This window comes from Malaclemys terrapin, chromosome 24 (genome assembly GCF_027887155.1).
Source record: "Malaclemys terrapin pileata isolate rMalTer1 chromosome 24, rMalTer1.hap1, whole genome shotgun sequence".
In the NCBI taxonomy this organism is placed as follows: domain Eukaryota; kingdom Metazoa; phylum Chordata; order Testudines; family Emydidae; genus Malaclemys; species Malaclemys terrapin.
In genome coordinates this window covers 2,805,628-2,828,370 of record NC_071528.1, presented here as the reverse complement: position 1 = coordinate 2,828,370, position 22,743 = coordinate 2,805,628, and the positions used below count along the sequence as shown (strand labels likewise).

Below are 22,743 nucleotides of genomic sequence, written 5' to 3'. Positions count from 1 at the left end.
ACAAAGCATTGAAACACCCGCCCCTCCCCCCTCTCCCCCCCCCCGCACATTGACTTGCATTTGCCAACATGTGTGATCTAAGGAAGAAAGGAATTTCATTCTTGTCAAAATCTATTAGCCCCTCTAACAAGGTGACTCTATGGTACATTTTATGTTTGCTTTTCGTGACTGAAATACGATCAGTTTTAGTCCAGGTTCTATGGATCTAAAACAGACTGGAAATTAAATGAGCTCAGTAGCATTTCCCAGGGCTTCCAACAGTGAACTCTATTGCGTAGTTTCCATCACCCCATCAATGACCCCATCTCTGCCTCGTTTGTAATAAGTGCTCATTTTAAATAATGATGTCTTTGCTCTGCTCAAGATGAATGAACTTCTAGCACTTTGAGACAGATTATGGACTTCATCTCTATTACAGGAAGCATCCCTACAGAGAAGAAGTAATTGAAGAGATGATGTGTTTATCAAAGAAACTATTGTCTGTTCCTGAGAGAAATGGACTATCATATATTTACAAGGGTTGGGAAAAAAATTTCCATCTGTTAAACACACAGGATTCACTCCAGACTCCAAGGCTTGGACGTAGGACAGGACCTAAGTATAGGAAAATCTTCCCTGAATTCCAGACAGTTATGCTGTAAGGGGTATAGGGAACAGATATGCCTTGAATGATCAATAACTATTAATTCCTCCTGGCCCTCAAAAATTAGAAAAGCCATCCATCTCTGATTATCCTAAAATAGGATCCTCCTAGTAAAAACAATACAAACGTTGTTCACATCATGCGAGATACTTTGGCTTTGTCTGAATGACAAAACTTTTGTTGTTCAGAGGTGTGAAAAAAATACCCCTCCCCGAATGACAAAAGTTTTGCCAATGAAAAGCGCCAGTGTAAACAGCGCTCTCCTGCCGACAAAGCTACCACTGCTCATTGGGGTGGAAGATTTTTGTTGGTGGGAGAGCTCTCTCCCGCTGACAAACAGCGGCTACACTGCGCGCCTTTAGCAGCATGGCTGCAGTGGCACAGCTCTGTTGCCAAAAGGTGCGTAGTGTAGACAGGACCCACAGAACAACTCCAGTTAGGAATTCCAATCCCCAAGAATACGAACTAAAATGGCTAGATGTTAATCATCTAGGCAAGAATTTCTCATAATTTACACATGTATAAAACCTCTTTCTCCCTCCCAACCTAGCTAAACAGAACTCTCAAAGGTCACCAGGAAAGGGTCACACACCACTGGGCTATGCAAAGTGGCCCATTGTGCACTGTGGGTGGAGCAAGAGATGGGGGGGAACTGTGAGTAAAACCAATTAGAATTAATAGGGCAAACTGATCATTACCCCAAGAAATCCAAATCTCCTTCCCACCCCAAATGATAAACTTATAAATCAAATATCCTCTGGACAGTTTGGTTTGTCCCATCATTATGTCTTTCACCCCAAATTGGAAGCTGCACATCTGTTTGCCTTATGCCTCTCTGGTTGTGGACAGTGTCCCTTGTTCTGCTGCAAGCCCTAAATAGCATGAACTGCACATGTGCAATCCAAGACTGTGTGAAGTGTGGCCATTACATTTGGAAGATTATACGGGATCTTGGTTTTCACTATAAATAATTGCGCCACTCTAGAAGTAATAGGAACTGTATGGCTCAAAGAAAAAGGAATGTTGAAAGATATAAACCAGGATATAAAAGTTGTTTGCTTAAAAAAGGGGAAATTCCAATGAATAATGTGCCTAATATTGAAATACAATCTTTGAAATGAATTAAACATAAAAAGCCTCCGATAAGAAAAGGATCGAAGAACTATATTCTGCACCAGCACCATCTACTGGATACCGAGGGAAGCAGCAGAGAAATTAGGAGAAGAAATCTAAGCACTGAGGCAGGGGTCGGCAACCTTTCAGAAGTGGTGTGCCGAGTCTTCATTTATTCACTCTAATTTAAGGTTTCGCGTGTCAGTAATACATTTTAATGTTTTCAGAAGGTCTTCATTAAATTCATTTTAATTTAATTTATTTAATTAAGGTTGCCATGTGGGATCCCAGAGTTGACTGAACCCACAATGAAGCAGCAGAATCCAGAAGTGCATCAATGCCCAGACCATCAGGTGGAAAGAACTCTCCCCATCCCAGAGTTAACTGGATAAGAAGATGTCATGAGATTACATTTCAAAGTCTGTATTTCTCCTTCTATTCTTCAATATAAATAACTGCAGGTCAGTCATCTTGCTGAGTCTGCACGCTCTAGTGAGATCTCTAACCATATTTTTGATTTCAGAGCGGTAGCCGTGTTAGTCTGTATCAGCAAAAACAATGAGGCGTCCTTGTGGAACCTTAGAGACTAACAAATTTATTTGGGCATAAGCTTTCGTGGGTTAGAACCCACTTCATCAGACGCATGGAGTGAAAAATACAGGAGCAGGTATAAATACATGAAAGGATGCGAGTTGCTTATTTTAGATTGTAACTAATGCTATAACCTGCCCTCCTTTATAAGTCAAAGCAAATTGGCCTAAGAGAGATTTGAGCCATAACTTTAAGCAACTCCTTTTGATGTTCTACATAACATAAGAATGGCCATACTGGGTCAGACCAAAGGTCCATCCAGCCCAGTATCCTGTCTACCGACAGTGGCCAATGCCAGATGCCCCAGAGGGAGTGAACCTAACAGGTAATGATCAAGTGATCTCTCTCCTGCCATCCATCTCCACCTTCTGACAAACAGAGGCTAGGGACACCATTCCTTACCCATTCTGGCCAATAGCCAATAATGGACTTAACCTCCATGAATTTATATAGTTCTCTTTTAAATCCTGCTATAGTCCTAGCCTTCACAACCTTCCCAGGCAAGGAGTTCCACAGGTTGACTGTGCGCTGTGTGAAGAACTTCCTTTTATTTGTTTTAAACCTGCTGCCCATTAATTTCATTTGGTGGCCCGTAGTTCTTATATTATGGGAACAAGTAAATAACTTTTCCTTATTCACTTTCTCCACACCACTCATGATTTTATATACCTCTATCATATCCCCCCTTAGTCTCCTCTTTTCCAAGCTGAAAAGTCCTAGCCTCTTTAATCTCTCCTCATATGGGACTCATTCCAAACCCCTAATCATTTTAGTTGCCCTTCTCTGAACCTTTTCTAATGCCAGTATATCTTTTTTGAGATGAGGAGACCACATCTGTACGCAGTATTCAAGATGTGGGTGTACCGTGGATTTATATAAGGGCAATAAGATATTCTCCGTCTTATTCTTTATCCCTTTTTAAATGATTCCTAACATTCTGTTTGCTTTTTTGACTGCCGCTGCACACTTAGTGGACCTCTTCAGAGAACTATCCATGATGACTCCAAGATCTCTTTCCTGATTAGTTGTAGCTAAATTAGACCCCATCATATTGTATGTATAGTTGGGGTTATTTTTTCCAATGTGCATTACTTTACATTTATCCACATTAAATTTCATTTGCCATTTTGTTGCCCAATCACTTAGGCTAGGTCTACACTACAGGGGAGGGTCGACCTAAGATACGCAACTTCAGCTACGTGAATTGCGTAGTTGAAGTGGCGTATTTTAGGTCGACTTACCTGACTGTGAGGACAGCGGCGAGTCGACCGCTGCCGTGCCGCCGTCAACTCCGCTTCCGCCTCTTGCCGCGGTGGATTTCCGGAGTCGACGGAAGAGCCATCGGGGATCGATTTTATCGTGTCTAGTGAAGACGCGATAAGTTGATCCCCAATAGATTGATTGCTACCCGCCGATTCGGCGGGTAGTGAAGACATGCCCTTAGTTTTGTGAGATCTTTTTGAAGTTCTTCACAGTCTGCTTTGGTCTTAACTATCTTGAGCAGTTTAGCATCATCTGCAAACTTTGCCACCTCACTATTTACCCCTTTCTCCAGATCATTTATGAATAAGTTGAATAGGATTGGTCCAAGGACTGACCCTTGGGGAACACCACTAGTTACCCCTCTCCATTCTGAAAATTTACCATTTATTCCTACCCTTTGTTCCCTGTCTTTTAACCAGTTCTCAATCCCATGACAACTTCATTTATGTAAGAGCCTTTGGTGAGGGACCTGGTCAAAGGTTTTCTGGAAATCTAAGTACACCTTGTCCACTGGATCCCCCTTGTCCACATGTTTGTTGACCCCTTCAAAGAACTCTAATAGATTAGTAAGACATGATTGCCCTTTACAGAAACCATGTTGACTTTTGCCCAATTTATGTTCTTCTATGTGTCTGACAATTTTATACTTTACTATTGTTTCAACTAATTTGCCCGGTACTGACGTTAGACTTACCGGTCTGTAATTGAGGGATCACCTCTAGAGCCCTTTTTAAATATTGGCGTTACATTTGCTATCTTCCAGTCATTGGGTACAGAAGCTGATTTAGAGGACAGGTTACAAACCATAGTTAATAGTTCCACAATTTCACATTTATAATGTGATCCCTACTGTTATATTCTTATTAGAGCATGGAATTACTATTCACAGAGGTTCTATGGAACATGTGGATTCATTTAAGATTTTTACTTCATTTGATTCTACATTTTCTTTCACATATAGTGCCAACCACTCCCTCCCCTCCCCCCACACAACCTGTTCTGTCCTTCCGATATATTTTGTACCCTGGAATGATTGTGTCCCATTGATTGTCCTCACCCACCAAATTTCTGTGATGCTTTATATATCAATATCCTCCTTTAACACGAGGCACTGTAGTTCACCCATCTTATTATTTAGACTTCTAGCATTTGTGTACAAGCACTTTAAAAACTTCTCACTGTTTATTTGTCTGCCCTTTTCTAAAGCTGTCCCTTGCAAACTAAACCACTGAAGTAACAGGGATCACACTCTTGAAAGGACCTTAAAGTCAAGTCCATTCTTGCTCCTTGGAGAAATACTGGAAGAGGAATAGAAGTGTTGGGTTCTAAACTGATGAGTGGTGTCATAAATAAATGTCGTAAGAAATCCTGATGATGGGCATTGTTCCTTGGTGTATCCGCTGAGCCTCAACCATAGTCTGACAACTGCTGGCAAGATTGTATTGGTGTGTGCAGTACATACCTAGAACACTGGCTGTGTCTACACTTGATTGGTGAACTATTGTTTGCATATTGATGTGGTTCTGGGTGAATTCACAAATCATTAACTGGTTAAGAATAACCAAGTGTTCTGATTTGAGAAACACTGTTCAACTGTTCAAGTTAAAAGTTGATCTGAAAAGAATCTGGGAATAAATTAGGAAACTAACGCTCCCTGGACTCCGTAAAGAGGGACTATCCTATTCGTTTCCATTCTAATAGTGGCTGTAACACTCAGAAAATTGGCAACTCCAGTTTGTTAGATTTCAGCTTTAAGATCTAACTGGCACCAAAGCACACTCACAAAACGGACCCCCTTTCATGCTCACAATGAGAGGCTTTGAAGTATAAACACCTTGGGCCAAGTTCAGAGCTGGTGTAAGCAGGTACACTGAAGTTAATGGAATGGCACACGCTTACACCAGCTATGCATGTGTGAGTTCTGCAGTATGGTGACTGGTTGAAATAGGCAGGAGTGGTGGGTTCCATATGGCCCTAGGAGTCATTTCGTATCCAGAAATCAGATACTAGGGAAGGAACTCAGCTACACAGTAAATGAAATTTTGCAACAGGAATGCACCTTGAGAACTACAAGTGTCTTCAGTCAGCATGTATCACATCTGGTTCCCCACAATGGCTGGTACAAGTTGTGTGGGCCATTTCACTGTAACATTTGACTGCTACGTTGGGTACAGCACACGTACCCCCTGTGGTGTGCATACCACTGGCCAGTGGAGAGTTCCCTGGCTGTGTACAGGCCAGTGTGTAGTGCATATACAGCTGGCTGATGTATGTACCACTAGCTGGTGTAAGATGCACATAGCACTGGCTGGTGCATGGACAGGCTAGCATTTGGTGCATCCCCTGTTAGCAGGCATACAGGGTAGGTAAGTTGCTAGCTGGGCTATGTGTGAGCAGACAGTGCACATGTCGAATGGGTCGGTGTACTCAGCACATGCTGCTGTCTCGCTAGCCAGGGTACCGTGTTGCTGATGTATGTTTTTGAGCTGAATTAAGAGGATCCAATGATAGCTCTCAGCATTGTGAATGTAAATACCGATCGCTTTGGTTCCACAGGGCATCGTGCGACACTGATAGGGAACACTAATGAAATACCATTCCTGGCAAGGACCGAACCTTGGATCACTGACTCAAGGAATGAGCCTAACCTAGAGCTGTCTGCCGTCTTACCGATGCAGCGGGCTCCATCTGGACTGGTCATGAAGCCGCGCGGGCACGTGCACACATAGCTGCCTGCCGTGTTGGTGCACTCGCCACCATCGCACACACTGGAGATCGTGGCGCACTCGTCCACATCTGGAAAAGAACAAGCCATCAGGGATTAGTCTTCTCTGCAAAGATGATTTGCACCATCTTCTCTGCTGATCTATACAGAGGCCCCTCGGCCAAAGGCAGCTGGAATTCCAGGCTGCCACTTGCACTCCAAGGGGCCCTGGCTGGCCTCTGCCAGCCGTTTGGGTGATATCTTCAGCTGACATTTTTGTAGGGTCAAGACACTGTGATTATCCCTCTCCTCCATCCCCATTATTCTGCATGGCCCTTCACCACAGGGTTCAGCCAAGAGCAGAAAAGAGGAATGTCAGGAGAAAGGCTGTTTGGAGCTTTCCTGGCTGACTGCCAGCAGAGACTCCTGGCTCCCCTGCAAAACCTCTCCTGCCAGGAGCTCCGGCTCAGCTAGGCAGAGCCACTGAGGGAAATAGCCGAGCTTCAGGGGCTTCGCTGCACTTCTCAGCCCTCCAGCTCCACGTACTGCTAAAATGCTTGCTGCTCCCACCACAGGGCAGTGCATGTGTCTGCCAAGTCACTCGCCCATATCCTGAATCAAAGCCAACGCACGCTCTCCTGTGGCCACTAGGCAACTGCGCAAATGCTGTCGTTGCCATGGGCATGGCAAACCATGGTCCTGCACCCCTCCCTCCCCGTCCCAGCCAGTAGGTAAGTCAGGCACCGAGTGGCTGTTGTACCATCTTCAAAAGGGAGAATACTGGCTGGTGCCCTGGGGGCTCCTGCAGTGACCCAGCACTGGGGTTACCCACCCAACTGGCACCACACCATTCTAGGATGGCACAAAGGGTTTTGTATAGCACTCTGCTCTCAGTGTTAGTGGGTGCCAGGCACTCGTCTCTCTCACTCACTCTCTTTCCCAACAACCTTTACTGCTCCGTGGCTGTGCCACCATTAGTGCGTATTTAGACTTTGCTATTAAGGACTTTTTTGCAAGTTAGCAAAAGGGACAAGACAGGACATGGCTAGATAGGCAGACACTTGGAGAGGGAAACGTGCTGTCCACCTCCACTTGTCCGGGAGTACTAGGGAGTGATTCCAAAACCAGGGAACAGACCATGAGAAAAGAACCTCTGGGAATCTGGGCGATCAGTAATGCCCCACATGTGCCCCTACATCAGTGACCTATGGCCCCACTGCAGGATGCTGCCGGTGAGGGAGAGGGTCCAAACCAGGACCAGCTGTGAGGTGTTGCCAGACATGTGTGTCCACAAGCTCTCCCAAGCCCTTCTTTTTCTGCAGCTCCCTCGGACTGGGCTGCGTGTGTGTTAGACAAGGAGTCGTGATGAACGCTGAGTCAGCGTCTTTTCGCTGGACAACAGAAGGCAAGCCCCAAAGAAATTGCAACAAGTCTTTTCGCAGCTGAATCCAGCAATGTGGCCTGCAAGCTGATCCGGAGGCTGTGAAATCCAGAGGTGTTCAGAGGCCCTGGGACTAACAAGAATTGTTACATGAATAGTGAAACACACTCAACATGCCTTGCAGCAAGATAGCCATGTCCATCGGAGTGTGTCAAAGCATTCCCCACGCATCAGTGAATGAACCCCCACTGTCCCAGAGAGAGAGGGCAATGTTGCTCCCAGGCTACGGCTGGGTAAAAGCAAACCTGGAGAGGCCGTGCCTAGTGCAGGGTTCACCAGAAATTCCATGGCAGAGTGGGGACCAGAAGCCAGTTCTTCTGCTTCTGCACCCTGAGCTGTAGCTTCAAGACCATCCTCTCCCTTCCTATGCCTTTGAATCCCCACGGTTCTGAACCTGCCAAAAGGTACTGGGGCCCGTTCCTAACTTTGGCCACCCACAATTGATAATCTGACCCAGTGCAAGAGTCTGACAGCCAAGAGCTGAGCTGGAAAGAGCAGATGTGCTGGAGCTCAGTGTACTCCAGAGGTTGGTGGGATGTGAGCCTGGAGATTCACCAGGTTTCCAGATCTCCCCCGGCTAATATCCACAACAGCAGAACCAAAAATATTTGTCTGATTCTATTGCTTCCTTTTTACTGATCAGTGTTAATAAACTGCATGAGTAACCCACACACCTCCTGGGGGTGGGTTCTGTGCCATCTAGTGGCACCGAGACCCCTGAGAGAGATTAATGAGTCTGCTCTACAGCCTGAGCTAAGAGTTGGCTTTTAGCTCATGCAGTAGAGGCTCATGCTTTAAGCTCCCCCCGAGGCCCCAGGTTTGATCCTGCCCACCGACAACAAGGGTCTATCAGTGTTACACATGACCCAGCTAAAGTCTAGCTCACTGCAGACCCAAGCAAACAATGAAGAGGAACCCCGCAGAGAGCCCATAGGCTATAATGTGCCAGAACACAAAGGTAAAGGGCAAGGAGAGGGAATAAAATTGAACAACTCCCTACAATGAGATGCTTCATGCCAGCACGCTGGCTGCTACAGGAGCAACAGAGGTGCTTTACAATGAGTGCATAAACTGCAAATATTATCCAATTGTTTGCAACAAAGTTCACAAAATGCATTACTGCTGGAAACTGCATGGGACTGATCTGTGAGCAGGGGCTGCAGGTCACGTGAGGCTAGTTCATTATCATTGGGGTGTACGTTGCACAGAGCTAGTCCAGGGTCAGGGGCTGTAGAGTGCTATGTGAGGGGCTGTAGATTTGCCCTTTATTCACAACTGAAATCCGTGTTTCAAAGCTGAGCTGGAACTAGAATCCAGCCGACAGTTCTGCACCCAGAGAGACTGGCTGCTGGCTCCAGTTTGGCCGGGTGATGAGAGACGGTGGGAATGTGCCAAAGTGCTTTCAGAGAGACCAAACTTTCAGGATTTGGCGGCCAGCAAAATCAGTCATCTCTGCTGAGCAGTTTTATTTATTGTATTTTTAAACCATCACATGTTTGTGAATGGACCAGGAAGGGGCTCTGTGCAATGCAGGGGCTTTGCATATAAACCTCTGGGGCTGGCAGGAGGTTAACAAGAAAGAACTGGGCAAGTTTTGCTCCTTCTGAAGCACTTTTCCTATGTGACCGGCCTAGTGCTGCAGCATGTGGCCTGGTGGCATCAGCAGAGAGAGACTAGGCTCTGTGCTGGATATAAGGACATCTGCCCAAAAGCAGGCACAGGCTGTTGGATTGCCACTGCTACCATGACGGCATGGAGGTTTTGTTCCATTAGCAGAGACCACTCACGATTTAGTGATGGAATGTACCACACTGCCGGTAAAGGGCATGGAGAGGTGAATCCTGTAGGTCAAGGAATCGATTGATCTGTACTGGGGACCTGAAGGGCCAGGGTTCAAATTATGCTGATCGCCCATAGAGGGGGGGGCTTTTATTGTAGGCACAAAGAATGTAGATCACACTTAGTGGATGGGGGCCTGTATCCTAGAAAGTGTTGACTCTGGAAAAGACAGGATCTCTGTGGTCCCTCAGTTGCTAGCAGAGCTAACGCTACCCGTGGGATGCATAGGGAGGTTGAGATCAAAGAGGAGATGAAACAGAACAAGCAGCTCACTCAGAATGAGGGCCAAGAGTTCCATCGCCTCCTGGTGGAGACTCTCTGCACTGCAGGCAGCGAGTGCAGTCCCCTGGTGCATTAGTGTCGGAAAACCAGTGAGGAAACCCTGCAGAGTTTCAGTGCTGCTCCTTGGGCCCCTTCCTCATGGCAGCAGCACTCTCAGGAGTCTCTCAGCACACTGGGGTCAGATCTCTCCCTCTGCCCTGGAGGGGATTCCCCAGGCGGGGTTGCTGATTTACCATCCCTTGGGAAGGGGAAAGCCCAGAGGCTTGGAGAGGGGCAGCAGCAATGACAATGTCAATTTCCCCTGTAGCTCTCAAGTACTTTACCAGGCTGGTACCATTCTTATAGGAGTCATATGCGTAGCCATATATGAGAACCGCGATCACATCATCATCATCATCATCACCAGCGATGGACTTCCAACAACCCATTCTTATACGTACACATTTGCATTCCATGTTTGTAGATGCAGAAATTCAGGCTCAGAGGGGCCAAGGTCCCATGGCAAGTCAGAATCAGAATCTGAATTAGAAGCCAAGTCTCTAGGTCCTTGCCTCTCTCCCCCCTGATGCCAGCACCTCCCACACAGCATTGGGAATGAAGGCAGGGGCTTTTCATCCAGTGGAGAAAGGTTTCGTTATGACTCCTATGGGTTGTTTGGACTCAAGTCATTTTACTGGGTTTCAGCAATGGCTTTGACCCAAGGAGGCAGAGTCATGTATACCATGCATCTTAATTCCCCACATCCTGCTGTGTTGTAAACCAGCTGGGCACAGCTGCAGTATAAACTTGCTTGTTCATCTACACCCAAATGATGAGGAACTACAGAAAGTGGTGATTAACACGCCTACAAAGAGTGGGGTCGGAGATCGCATCGGCTTGACTGGATTAGAGAAGACATACGCCATCCCCCAATTGCGTGGCTCAGACTGGACTCTCTAATAAACTTGGAAAAAGGAGAGGCACTTTACAAAAATAAAAAGATTTCTGCAGTGAGGAACACTCACTCCTCTGCGTCTCCAACAGAGCCAGCCTGGGCTCCCCAGGCACTCAGACACTGCACCAGCAGAATGGGCATAGCGTAAGGACCTGGAGAAATGAGACTAGAATCCAACAGATGCAGGCTGCCCCTCCAGCCCCCCAGCAGTGCTATAGACCAGGACATGGCAGACACCGTGCTGGAGGCAAATGTCCCGACTCTGCGTGTTCTGTCCCTAGAGATGGCTACTGAGTCACAGACACATTTCTATCCATAGCAGGGCCTGAGGCTAGGTCTACACTACCCGCCTGAATCGGCGGGTAGAAATTGACCTCTCGGGGATCAATTTATCGCGTCCCGTTGGGATGCGACAATCGATCCCCGAATCAGCGCTCTTACTCCACCAGCGGAGGTGGGAGTAAGCGCCGTCGACAGAAAGCCACAGAAGTCGATTTTGCCGCCGTCCTCACAGCGGGGTAAGTCGGCTGCGATACGTCGAATTCAGCTACGCTATTCATGTAGTTGAATTTGCGTATCTTAAATCGACTCCCCCCTGTAGTGTAGATGTACCCTTAGTCGCTGGTTTTGCCTGTGACAGTGCAAGGAGGAGATGTCTCCTTTGAACTGTGCACGACACCTCGTTGCCTGGCCTGGGATGTTACAGCTGCTTGAGGACCCATCTGTGTGGAACATACCAGCCATCTGCCTAGCATCTTCACATTGGAGGAGTCGCTGTGCATCGTCTGCTGCACCGAATAAACGGAACAACCTTGTCTTGGGAGCTGGCACTTGGGACTCTAATATGGCGGTGTGCTGTGTTCAGAAGGGCACCTCTCTGCCCAGCCACGCTCCCTTTAGGGATCCATCGGCACCAGCGCAGGCCAGGAACAGATTTGCTGATTCTCCACCACATCTGAGCTGCGTTTGGCCGTACTGCGAGAAGCAGATGCAGGGAGCAGGGTGCTGGTCGCTGAGTCAGAGCCACGCCACTCCAGCACAAGTTAGGGCAGCCCTAACACACACCAGTGGAGCTCCATTCCAGATCCCCCCTCCTCTCCCTGTCCCATCTGTGCCACACCCCAGCAACACCCCTGGCATGCTCTCCCATTCGCCCTATGCTGGGGTGGAGAGGGGCAGGCAGAGGAGGGAGCAGGGCTGCTTCCAGCAGCTGTGTTCCAGGAGAGTTCTGCATGGGGGGATTCTCCACTAGCCTTCTGCACTTGTTTTAAGGCCACTTTGTGCTCATAGTAAACTGAAATCTGTCCCTAAGGACGCAGGTCACAGGGTCCTGGAAACCTCTAGCGATGTTGCAAACTCCAAAATGTGTAAGCTCCGCTGCATCTCTGTGATGCACCCAGAAGCCCCAAGATGAGAATTAAGCCCTTAAGGTTGTTCAACAAGGAGGGGGAAAGATATCTGAATGCTACAAGTGAGGCTCTCCGTGACAGGAGTCAGACGCTGAGATGCTATGGTGAGGTGATAGATAGATGGATGGATGCACTGCAAAACGTTTGCCCTTCTACATTTAGGAAGGGTTGAGAGACCCTAGTTTAATTTCAGGTGGTCCAAGGACTAGCCTCCATTCCCCCCTGCAAGCTTCCCACTGTCTGACCAGAGAGAAAAGGAACTTCTGTCGTTTCCTTTGCTGGCATTTCCAAACCCAAAGGAACCAAGTGGAAATAACGCAATTCCTTTCATGGGACCTCCCCTATCTCAGTCATAAGTCAACAGAATGTGTGACTGACAGCATATGAGCATTGTCCACTGATATACTGGGAGGAAAACTGCATTCCTCTGAGCCCGGCTTCTTTTTGACTACAGAATGATGCTTAGACAGGGTGGGCAAACTACAGCCTGCGTACAGGGCGCTGGGTTGGGGGGGCCACACCATGCGGCTGCCAAAAGCTGCGGCATGGCCCCGTTTCAGCTCCTACGGGAGCTGCAGGGGCAGTGCCTGCGGATGGGGCAGTGTCAAGAGCCGCCTGGCTGCGCCTCCACATAGGAGCCGGAGAAGGGACATGCCGCTGCTTCCGGGAACCACTTGAGGTAAGCGCCGCTCAGAGCCTGCACCCCCTGAGCCTCTCCCCATGCCCCAACCCCCTACCCCAGCCCTGATCCCCCTCCTGCACCCCAAACCTCTCATCTCCAGCCTCACCCCAGAGCCTGCACCGCCTCCCACACCCCAACCCCAATTTTCTGAGCATTCATGGCCCGCTATACCATTTTGATTCCCCGATATGGCCCTCGGGCCAAAACGTTTGCCCACCCCCGTGCTTAGAGCTCACACACACTCATGCCAGCGCCTCCAGAGCTCCGGTGTTCTCTCCTCTCAGCAATTCCAGCTCTTTGATGCTCTGAGCCTGACAGCTGAAACTTAGCAAGGCAGCAGTGCAAATCCACAGAAAACACTCCCCACCCCCTGGGCCTCTGGGGTGAAGAGATGTTATCTCGTCAATCTCCCCTGGCATTTAATTACAGGCCTCTGTTTGGCTCGGATTTGCAGAACACTCCAAGGACAGAAGTTTCATGAAGTGAACTCTGGCTGTACTATTTGAAATAGCTATTTAAAAGGTTTGCACCGCTCTCTTTCCTGGCTTGTTATCAGAGATCTAGAGCCAGTCACCAGGCAAGCATCTCGTTAGATCAAAACATATGATGCTGCATCAGTGACCCCAGAAACGGTGTGTGTGGGGAGAGCTGTGTTCTGTGCTCAAGGAAAGACACCACCGGTCCAAAGGGCAAAAGAATCTGCAAACGCCCTTGCCCTGCAAACGCTGGTGAAGGTGAGAATGGTGGAGAAGAAAAGTCAGGCAGAAATGTACGGCTGTCCTGTCAGGAAGCTGCCTCTGGAAGGAGGCTTGCTAGTGAGCTCTGCAGTTTTCTGTAGCCTTTATTTTTTCCTCCACCACATCTCTATTATTGACGTCTTCTGTATATCCCGGGTCTCCAAGTTAGATTCACTCAGCGTTGAAGCCCAGAAAGAGCCTGATACGATCGGACTCGTATGTGTGTTCCCGGTAACACCCTTAGGCCAGTCCTGGCCAGGGATCTCCAGCAGCCCAAATGGTATGTCTACAGTGCAGCTGGCAACGAGCCTCCCAGACAGACAGACTCGTGCTTGTGGGGCGCCCAGATGTTGTGACTCCAGCGGAGACTCACGCCAGCTGCCCAAGCCCGGGGGCAGGTTGGTCTGAACTTGGCTGGCTAGCCCAAGCCTACGCTGGAGCCACAATGCTAACCTGAGCCCTGCGAGCAGGGCCGTCCCTAGCCATTTTGGTGCCCTACACAGCTCTCCCCCCACGTGGGGGGGCTCTGTGGGGCCCAAGGCCTCCGCTGGGGGGCTGACCCCAGGCCTCCGCGGGGAGAGGGCTGGGGGGAAGGGGCGAAACCGCCTCTCAGGTCAGCCCGCTCCGCTCTGCTCTCCTGGCTCCCAGCTTGTGGGACAGGGGGGAACCGCCCCCCAGCACTCGCCAGTGGCATGCCTTGGAGCCAGGGGAGTGGAGCAGGCTGGGGCCGGGTCGCTCCACTTACCATGCGGTGAGTGCAAGCCCATCCCCTGCAGCAGTCCTCAGGGGAGTGGGGACGGGGCTGGGGCAGAGCAGGGGTGGGAAGAGGCGGGGCTGGGGCGGAGCAGGGGCGAGGCCATGGGGAAGAGGCGGAGCAGGGGCTGGAGCAGTACGCGGTTACGCAGGGCACCAGGAAATGTGGTGCCCCAAATTCCCTGGTGCCCTACGCTGCTGCGTACTTTGCGTCTGGGTAAGGACGTCCCTGCCTGCGAGCACGAGTCTGTCTAGCTTGCCCCAACTGTGGCACTGACATCCCCACACTGTCTACGTCAATCCTGTTAACAGGAAAGCGATGCTCCGTGCACTTCACACCTCTGACAATGGCAGAAGTCAGTGCAACCGTTGATGTTGGACCCAGTCTCCGTTTCGCTGGCTTGCACTTGGCCTGATCATTTAAGGCAGAAAATGCTGGAAGCCAAGGGCTGCAGAGTAGCAGTCGGCAAAGTCTGTGCGGCTCAGCTGCCCACAGTCACGTCCCAACCCCACCTTTCCATTGTGTTAAACAAGCCAAAACCTAGCAGGGAAATGTCTTTGGGGCCCGTAGTGGAGGTCCTGGCTCAGCAGCCGCCTCTCGTGCAGCTCACGGGACTTTCCGCCTTTCCCTTACAGCGAGCACAAAGAAACCACAGAGAAGATTAATGGGACCTTCCAAGCCACACCAGATCCATGGAAATGAGCTTTGAATAGACCCAAACAATGAATCCTTCTGTGGACATTTTGTAAGAAAATTGAAAACATGCTAATAAAAGGGCTATCGTGTTCCATTCTCTAGGAAAATGGGCCAACAGACTGTCTGTTCATGGAAAAGATTCAGGCAACACAGAAAAGCTCACTCCACTTTAGAAGCATGAATGAGAGTTAACAGAACAGAAAACAGAACTTTGTCTTCACTAGGAAATTGGGAATCTTGTCCATTGGTGACAAAAGAGCTGGCACGTGGTTCTTTTGGAATCGGAGTGATGGCTGATATATGGTAACCTAAAAAAAGTAATAAAAATCAGAGCAAAATGAGAAGTTAGCCCAGCGAGTGACTGACCTATCCCCCATACTAACTGATCCACACCAGTGCAACCTACTGATCTGAAGAACAAAGGTTTGTGCGGAGAGCAGGCTGAACCCGTCCATCTGATATTTCTCGCTTTGCTCAGTTCACAGCCTCTCCCTTTGAATCTTGATGCAATTCTGGATATTTCAGCTGGGGCATTGAGCAGCATCCCACGGAAGCACTGGCATTCCATGGCTCACTGACTGATGATGCGAACAGGGACTGCTTTAGCCTTAAGGCTGTTCAATACGAAAGGGCTATGAAGGACAGAAGTGCAGCTATTGGCTCCCCTCAGAGAATGATCAAAATCACAGATGGAAAAGCCTTAATCTATCAATGAGCCCACCCCAAGGATGCTAGCCAGTCGAGGTGCCTGCAGTGTATTTTCTAGGGCGTGATCCAGGCTAGTTTTAAATGTCTCAACCAGTGGAGCTTCTATCACGGCTCTTGGGAGACTTTTCTACAACATGACATAGATCTCACTGCCAGGACGCCTTTCCAGATATTCAGCTTAAATGGTCCACTTCTTCATTTTATCCCATTGCTCCCAGTTACACCCTTCTGTGCCACCCCCACTAATTCCTCTGTCTCCTTGGGTGCTAGCACATGGGAAGGTCGAAGCTGTGCCCTTCCCCCAGCACATGCACATACTTCGGAGTCACATGGCAAACCTAGACTCACATAAAAAACGAGGAGTCTGGTGGCACCTTAAAGACTAACAGATTTATTTGGGCATAAGCTTTCGTGGGTAAAAAACCCACTTCTTCAGATGCATGGAGTGAAAATTACAGATACAGGCATAAATATACTGACACATGAAAATAACAGAACACCACTGGCCATCATGTACAGCCCCCAGCTAAAACCCCTGCAGCACATCATCAACAATCTACAACCTATCTTGGAAAATGATCTCTCACTCTAACAGACCTCGGGAGGCAGGCCAGTCCTCGCTTACAGACAGCCCCCAAACCAGAAGCAAATACTCACCAGCAACTACACACCACACCACAGAAACACTAACCCAGGAACCAATCCCTGTAACAAACTCCATTGCCAACTCTGTCCCCATATCTACTCTGGCGACAGCATCAGAGGACCCAACCACATGAGCCACACCATCAGGGGCTCATTCACCTGCACATCTAATAATGTGAAATATGCCATCATGTGCCAGCAATGCCCCTCTGCCATGTACATTGGCCAAACCGGACAGTCCCTCCGCAAAAGAATAAATGGACACAAATCGGACATCAGGAATGGTAACATACAAAAGCCAGTAGAAGAACACTTCAATCTCCCTGGACATTCTATAACAGATTTATAAGTAGCCATACAACAAAAAAAACTTCAAAAACAGACTTCAAAGAGAAACTGCAGAACTACAATTCATTTGCAAATTTAACACCATTAATTTGGGCTTGAATAGGGACTGGGAGTGGCTGGCTCACTAAAAAAGCAATTTTCCCTCTCTTGGTATTGACACCTCCTCCTCAATTATTGGGAGTGGACCACATCCATCCTGATTGAATTGGCCCTGTTAACACTGGCTCTCCACTTGTAAGGTAACTCCCTTCTCTTCATGTGCCAGTATATTTATGCCTGCATCTGTAATTTTCACTCCATGCAACTGAAGAAGTGGGTTTTTTACTAGGATGACCAGATGTCCCAGTTTTATAGGGACAGTCTTGATTATTGGGTCTTTTTCTTATATAGGCTCCTATTACCCCCCACCCCCGTCCCGATATTCCACATTTGCTGTCTGGTCACCCTATTTTTTACCCACGAAAGCTTATGCCCAAATAAATCTGTTAGTCTTTAAGGTGCACCGGACTCCTCATTGTTTTTGTGGATACAGACTAACACGGCTACCCCCTGATACTAGACTCACTTAGCTCCTTTAATCTTTCCTCATAAGCCAGCTCCCCCTCCTTCCCAACAGCAAGACACTCCTCTGCTTTCACAAATTCCCCAGAGCGTAGTACTGGGCATCTAGCTGTGGAGCAAATGCTGCTCTTCTGTTGCCTTTGTCTGATATGTCCTAGGGCAGCCCTGACTCTTCAAAGGCTGGTTAAGGGATGAAGGGTAGGGCCTCTCACCATCCTCATTGGCACCCCCGTCCCTTCCTTTGCTGCATCTCTCCATGTGTTTGTGAGCACCATGCTCAGGGGGCCCAGATCCTGACTGGGGCCCCAGGTGCTACCAAATAAATCAACAACAAAGCATAATACAAACAGTTATCCCCAGGGAGCTTTTTATTAGAGAGAAGCTGGGCCCACAGCCCTGGCTCTGAACCCCTGAACTTGGAGAAAGTTTGGCTGAATTCCAAGCTTGATGGCTTGGGTCCAGCTCAGATTGAGGAATAATGGGATTTTCCTGCATCCCAGCACCTCTCCTTTCCCCAATCCCTGGCTCCTCTGATCAGGGCACAACCAGAATCCCTCCCACGGTGTCTGGCTGCAGTGCAGCCCCTTCTGCCCCGGCAGTGTGCCTGAGATGGCCAAAGACACCCAGTGGGTCTCTCTGGGCTAAGAGTGCAGGCGATCGTGAATAATAAAAACATCCTTATCACACAGGGGTTCAGGGATTGAGAAAGAAGCTGCTGTTCCAGGTGGTATTTGTGCTAAGATGTAACTACCATCATGTCCCTGCTAGCTGCACTATCTCACCTCCTGCCTTCTCCTATCAACACAAGGTCCACCGCAGATTAGTGGCAAATGCTGGTGCATTAATGAAGGAGACCTAATTCCATCATCAGGCAAACTGGCGCATGCTTTGACCTTCGGTGCAGTCACAATCCCACCTGCTAACTCTTCTTCCCAGGAGGAATCCTGTATGCAGAAAATGCAGGACAGCCTAATCCTGTGGACAGGAGAAGAATTTAGCAGAGGGATTCAAGAGATCCCCAGTAGTTCCTGATGTGAGAAATCCACATTCTCATTTTAAGGCAAGCTGGTCTCAGATCAAATTGAGAAATGGGATAAAAGGACCAACCATGAATTGCTGGCAGAGGGACTCAAGAGACTAATCCTTAAAGCTTTGTGCTCATAGGCCCTGAACTAACCTGTATAGAGGAAATTGCTGTATCATGGCCTAGAGTGGTGCTTTCACTAATATCCTTTGGCAGTGTTCACGCTTGTCTGGACACATACTGCTTTCTGAGGCTCCATGGTCCAGTCCAGGCACTGCACAAACCAAGCAATCAGCTGGGAAAGGATGCAGCTGTCTGCCGGGCCAGACTGCCCTTTCTCCACACCCACCCCAGCATGCAGAGAGCTCTTTGGGCCGGTACCTTTCTATGTGTTTGCACTAGCTCCTGTGCATTTTAGGTGCCACTGTAACAGGAATCATGGGCGAGATCCTGGACTCCACCCCAGCCCTTTCACACAGCTACTGTGGCACAAAGAAGCGGGGCAGCTGGCTCAAACATTTCCCACGGAGGGGAGCAGGATGGCCCAGCCAGCACTACCCTGCCTCTTCTCCTGGCCTTCATGTAGAAGGTGGGTCGGGGCAGAGGATGCCCAGCTGCGGTGCAATGGTCCTGGCTGGGAAACTGTCCCTTGGGGACCATTGCAGCCATGTGTCATTTAGAGTAGCCCTGAGGCTTAAACCCACCTTGGCTACCCCAGCTCTCCTCACCCGTCCTGACTGGAGCAGCTCAGGATCTGGGCTGGTAAAGAACATGGGAAAGGCTCCCCTTCGGGGTCTTTAGCAATTTTGACAAGGTGCGCAGTAAGAAATGACTGCTAGCTCGAAAGGCAGCTCGTCTCCTTATGGCTGCTCATGGGGAAACTGGTCACGGCTGCTACAGGCTGCTTTCCTGTGCATTCCTGGCACAGGCCCTGCGCACATGGGGCGGCAGAGTCAGCCAGGGGATTGCTGTGTATCTCAGTCTTGATATAGAAATCAGCATGTCTGAAACAAATGTAGTTTAGCCTGGTTCTAAGTCAATGTGGCAACACTGACTACGTAGGGACTATGTGGATTGTGCTCTAAGGCTAGGGCCCGATTTTACATGGTTCTAATCCCACCTGGCCCAGGTTTGCGTGGTTTACGCAGTCCTTTAGCTGCGGCCTCGGGCCCTGAACTGAAACCTGGTGTAAAAAGTTGATGCTACACTGCACTGGCTGATGGAGTGCAGCCCATGCAGACAGCTTGTACCATCTCTTAACACAACGCTCCAAACTTAACGTCCCCTAGAACAGATGTGATTCCACCGTAAAGGCTGTGATAGAAATAGGAACCTCTATCTCCTGTGCTGGGGTGCTGCCAGCTCTCCCTAGGTTAGAGCTAACTTTGGTACAGGTCATGATCTGCATACGCTGTCACTGCAGAATAATGGTGCATGATCCCACCCAGACAGACGTTAGCTTTTACATCCTGGACTAGTGAGGAAAAGGGCAGATTATGGGGCCCGAGGACAGTGGTGAATGCCCCTTTCCTAAAGTGTCACTAAAGCAGCAATGCACATTTCCCTGAATTAGGAGACATGCAGCAGCACAACAGACATCATCAGAAACGATTGTTTACAATAACTGTGGCTCTTCGAGGTGGGATGCAGACGTGTGTTCCAAGTAGGTAAGCGCGTGCCCTGAGTGCTGGAGCCTTTGCCTAGCAGTACCTGCAGAGGTGCGGCACTTGTGCCTCATGCCTGAAGACACGCCCACCCTCAGCCAATTCCCTCATACTGAATCCTAGATTCATAGAATATCAGGGTTGGAAGAGACCTCAGGAGGTCATCTAGTCCAACCCCCTGCTCAAAGCAGGACCAACCCCAACTAAATCATCCCAGCCAGGGCTTTGTCAAGCCTGACCTTAAAAACCTCTAAGGAAGGAGATTCCACCACCTCCCTAGGTACCCCATTTCCAGTGCTTCACCACCCTCCTAGTGAAATAGGGTTTCCTAATATCCAACCTAGACCTCCGTCACTGCAACTTGAGACCATTGCTCCTTGTTCTGTCAGCTACCACCACTGAGAACAGCCGAGCTCCATCCTCTTTGGAACCCCCTTTCAGGTAGTTGAAAGCAGCTATCAAATCTCCCCTCACTGTTCTCTTCTGCAGACTAAATACCCCAGTTTCCTCAGCCTCTCCTCATAAGTCATGTGCCCCAACCCCCTAATCATTTTTGTTGCTCTCAGCTGGACTCTTTCCAATTTGTTCACATCCCTTCTGTAGTGCGGGGCCCAAAACTGGATGCAATACTCCAGATGTGGCCTCACCAGTGCCAAATAGAGGGGAATAATCACGTCCCTCAATCTGCTGGCAATGCTCCTACTAATGCAGCCCAATATTAGCCTTCTTGGCAACAAGGGCACACTGTTGACTCATATCCAGCTTCTTGTCCACTGTAATCCCCAGGTCCTTTTCTGCAGAACTGCTGCCTAGCCCTTTGGTCCCTAGTCTGTAGCAGTGCATGGGATTCTTCCATCCTAAGTGCAGGACTCAGCACTTGTCCTTGTTGAACCTCATCAGATTTCTTTTGGCCCAATCCTCCAATTTGTCTAGGTCACTCTGGACCCTATCCCTACCCTCCAACATATCTACCACTCCTCCCAGTTTAGTGTCATCTGCGAACTTGCTGAGGGTGCAATCCATCCCATCATCCAGATCATTAATGAAGATATTGAACAAAACCGGCCCCAGGACCGACCCTTGGAGCACTCCGCTTGATACTGGCTGCCAACTATACATTGAGCCATTGATCACTACCCGTTGAGCCCAACGATCTAGCCAGCTTTCTATCCACCTTATAGTCCATTCATCCAATCCAGACTTCTTTAACTTGCTGGCAAGAATACTGTGGGAGAGTGTATCAAAAGCTTTGCTAAAGTCAAGATAGAACGGTTACTTACCTTCTGTAACTGTTGTTCTTCGAGATGTGTTGTTCACGTCCATTACACATTAGGTGTGCGCGCGCCGCATGCACGGACGTCGGAAACTTTTTCCCTTAGCGGCTCCCGTCGGGCCGGCGGGGCCCCCACCTTCCCGCCAGAGCGGCGCCCCGCTCCAGGGTATATATATCCCTGGCGACCCGACCCCTCCGGTTCCTTTTTGCCGGAGACTCCGACAGAGGGGAAGGAGGGTGGGAAGTGTAATGGACGTGAACAACGCATCTCGAAGAACAACAGTTACAGAAGGTAAGTAACCGTTCTTTCTTCTTCGAGTGATTGTTCACGTCCATTACACATTAGGTGATTCCCAAGCTTACCATTGGAGGTGGGTAGGAGTCAAGGTACAACTGACTGTAACACAGCCCGGCCGACCATCGCGTCCTCTCTGGTCTGATGATGGATCGCGTAATGGGCTGTGAACGTGTGTATGGACGATCAGGTGGCTGCCTTACAGATCTCCTGGATCGGGACCTGCGCCAAGTAGGCCATTGAGGACGCTTGGGCTCTAGTCGAATGGGCCCGGATCTCCGGGGCCGGAACATTGGCGAGCTCATAACAAGTGCGTATGCAATGCACAATCCATGCCGACAAGCGCTGTGTCGAGATAGGCAAGCCTTTCATACGTTCCGCAATCGCAATGAACAGCTGGGGTGTTCTGCGGAACGACCTGGTCCGCTCCAGGTAAAATGCCAACGCCCTTCGGACATCCAGGGTATGTAGGCTGCGGTGGTGAGGATCCGTATGGGGTTTTGGGAAAAACACCGGGAGGCAAATGTCTTGCCCCATGTGAAACTGTGACACCACCTTTGGGAGGAATTTGGGGTGCGGCCTAAGTTGCACCTTATCTTTATGGAACACCGTATAGGGTGGTTCCGACGAGAGGGCCCTCAATTCCGATACCCTTCTGGCCGACGTGATGGCCACGAGAAACGCCACCTTCCACGAGAGGTGCGTGAGGGAGCAAGTGGCCAGGGGCTCAAAGGGAGGACTCATGAGTCTATTTAGGACTAGGTTCAGAGACCACGTCGGAACCGGCGGGCGTGAGTAGGGAAACACCCTTTCCAGCCCCTTGAGGAATCGGGCCACTGTGGGGTTGGAGAATACTGACACTCCCAACTCTCCCGGATGGAAAGCCGAAATAGCGGCTAAGTGAACTCTAATAGAGGCGGGCGCAAGCCCTTGATTCTTGAGGTGCAGTAAATAGTCCAAGATGGACGGAACCGAGGCCTGTAAAGGCTGTATGCGTTGAGGCTCACACCAGTGGGAGAACCTTTTCCACTTTGCCAGGTATGTTGCCCTTGTAGAGGGCTTCCTACTATTAAGGAGGATTTGCTAAACCTGGTGAGAGCACCTGTGTTCTGCATCGTTCAGCCAGAGAGATACCAT

General features: G+C 49.3%; 1 protein-coding gene across 3 annotated transcripts in view; it reads right to left on the bottom strand.

Annotated features, from left to right (window-relative positions):
• FBN3 (fibrillin 3) overlaps positions 1-22,743 on the bottom strand; it is a 268,187-nt gene that overhangs the window by 123,930 nt on the left and 121,514 nt on the right. For all 3 annotated transcript variants that reach the window (XM_054013785.1, XM_054013787.1, XM_054013786.1), the window contains one exon: positions 6,281-6,406. In XM_054013785.1, the coding sequence (XP_053869760.1) occupies positions 6,281-6,406 (126 nt within the window). The remainder of the gene's footprint in view (positions 1-6,280; positions 6,407-22,743) is intronic.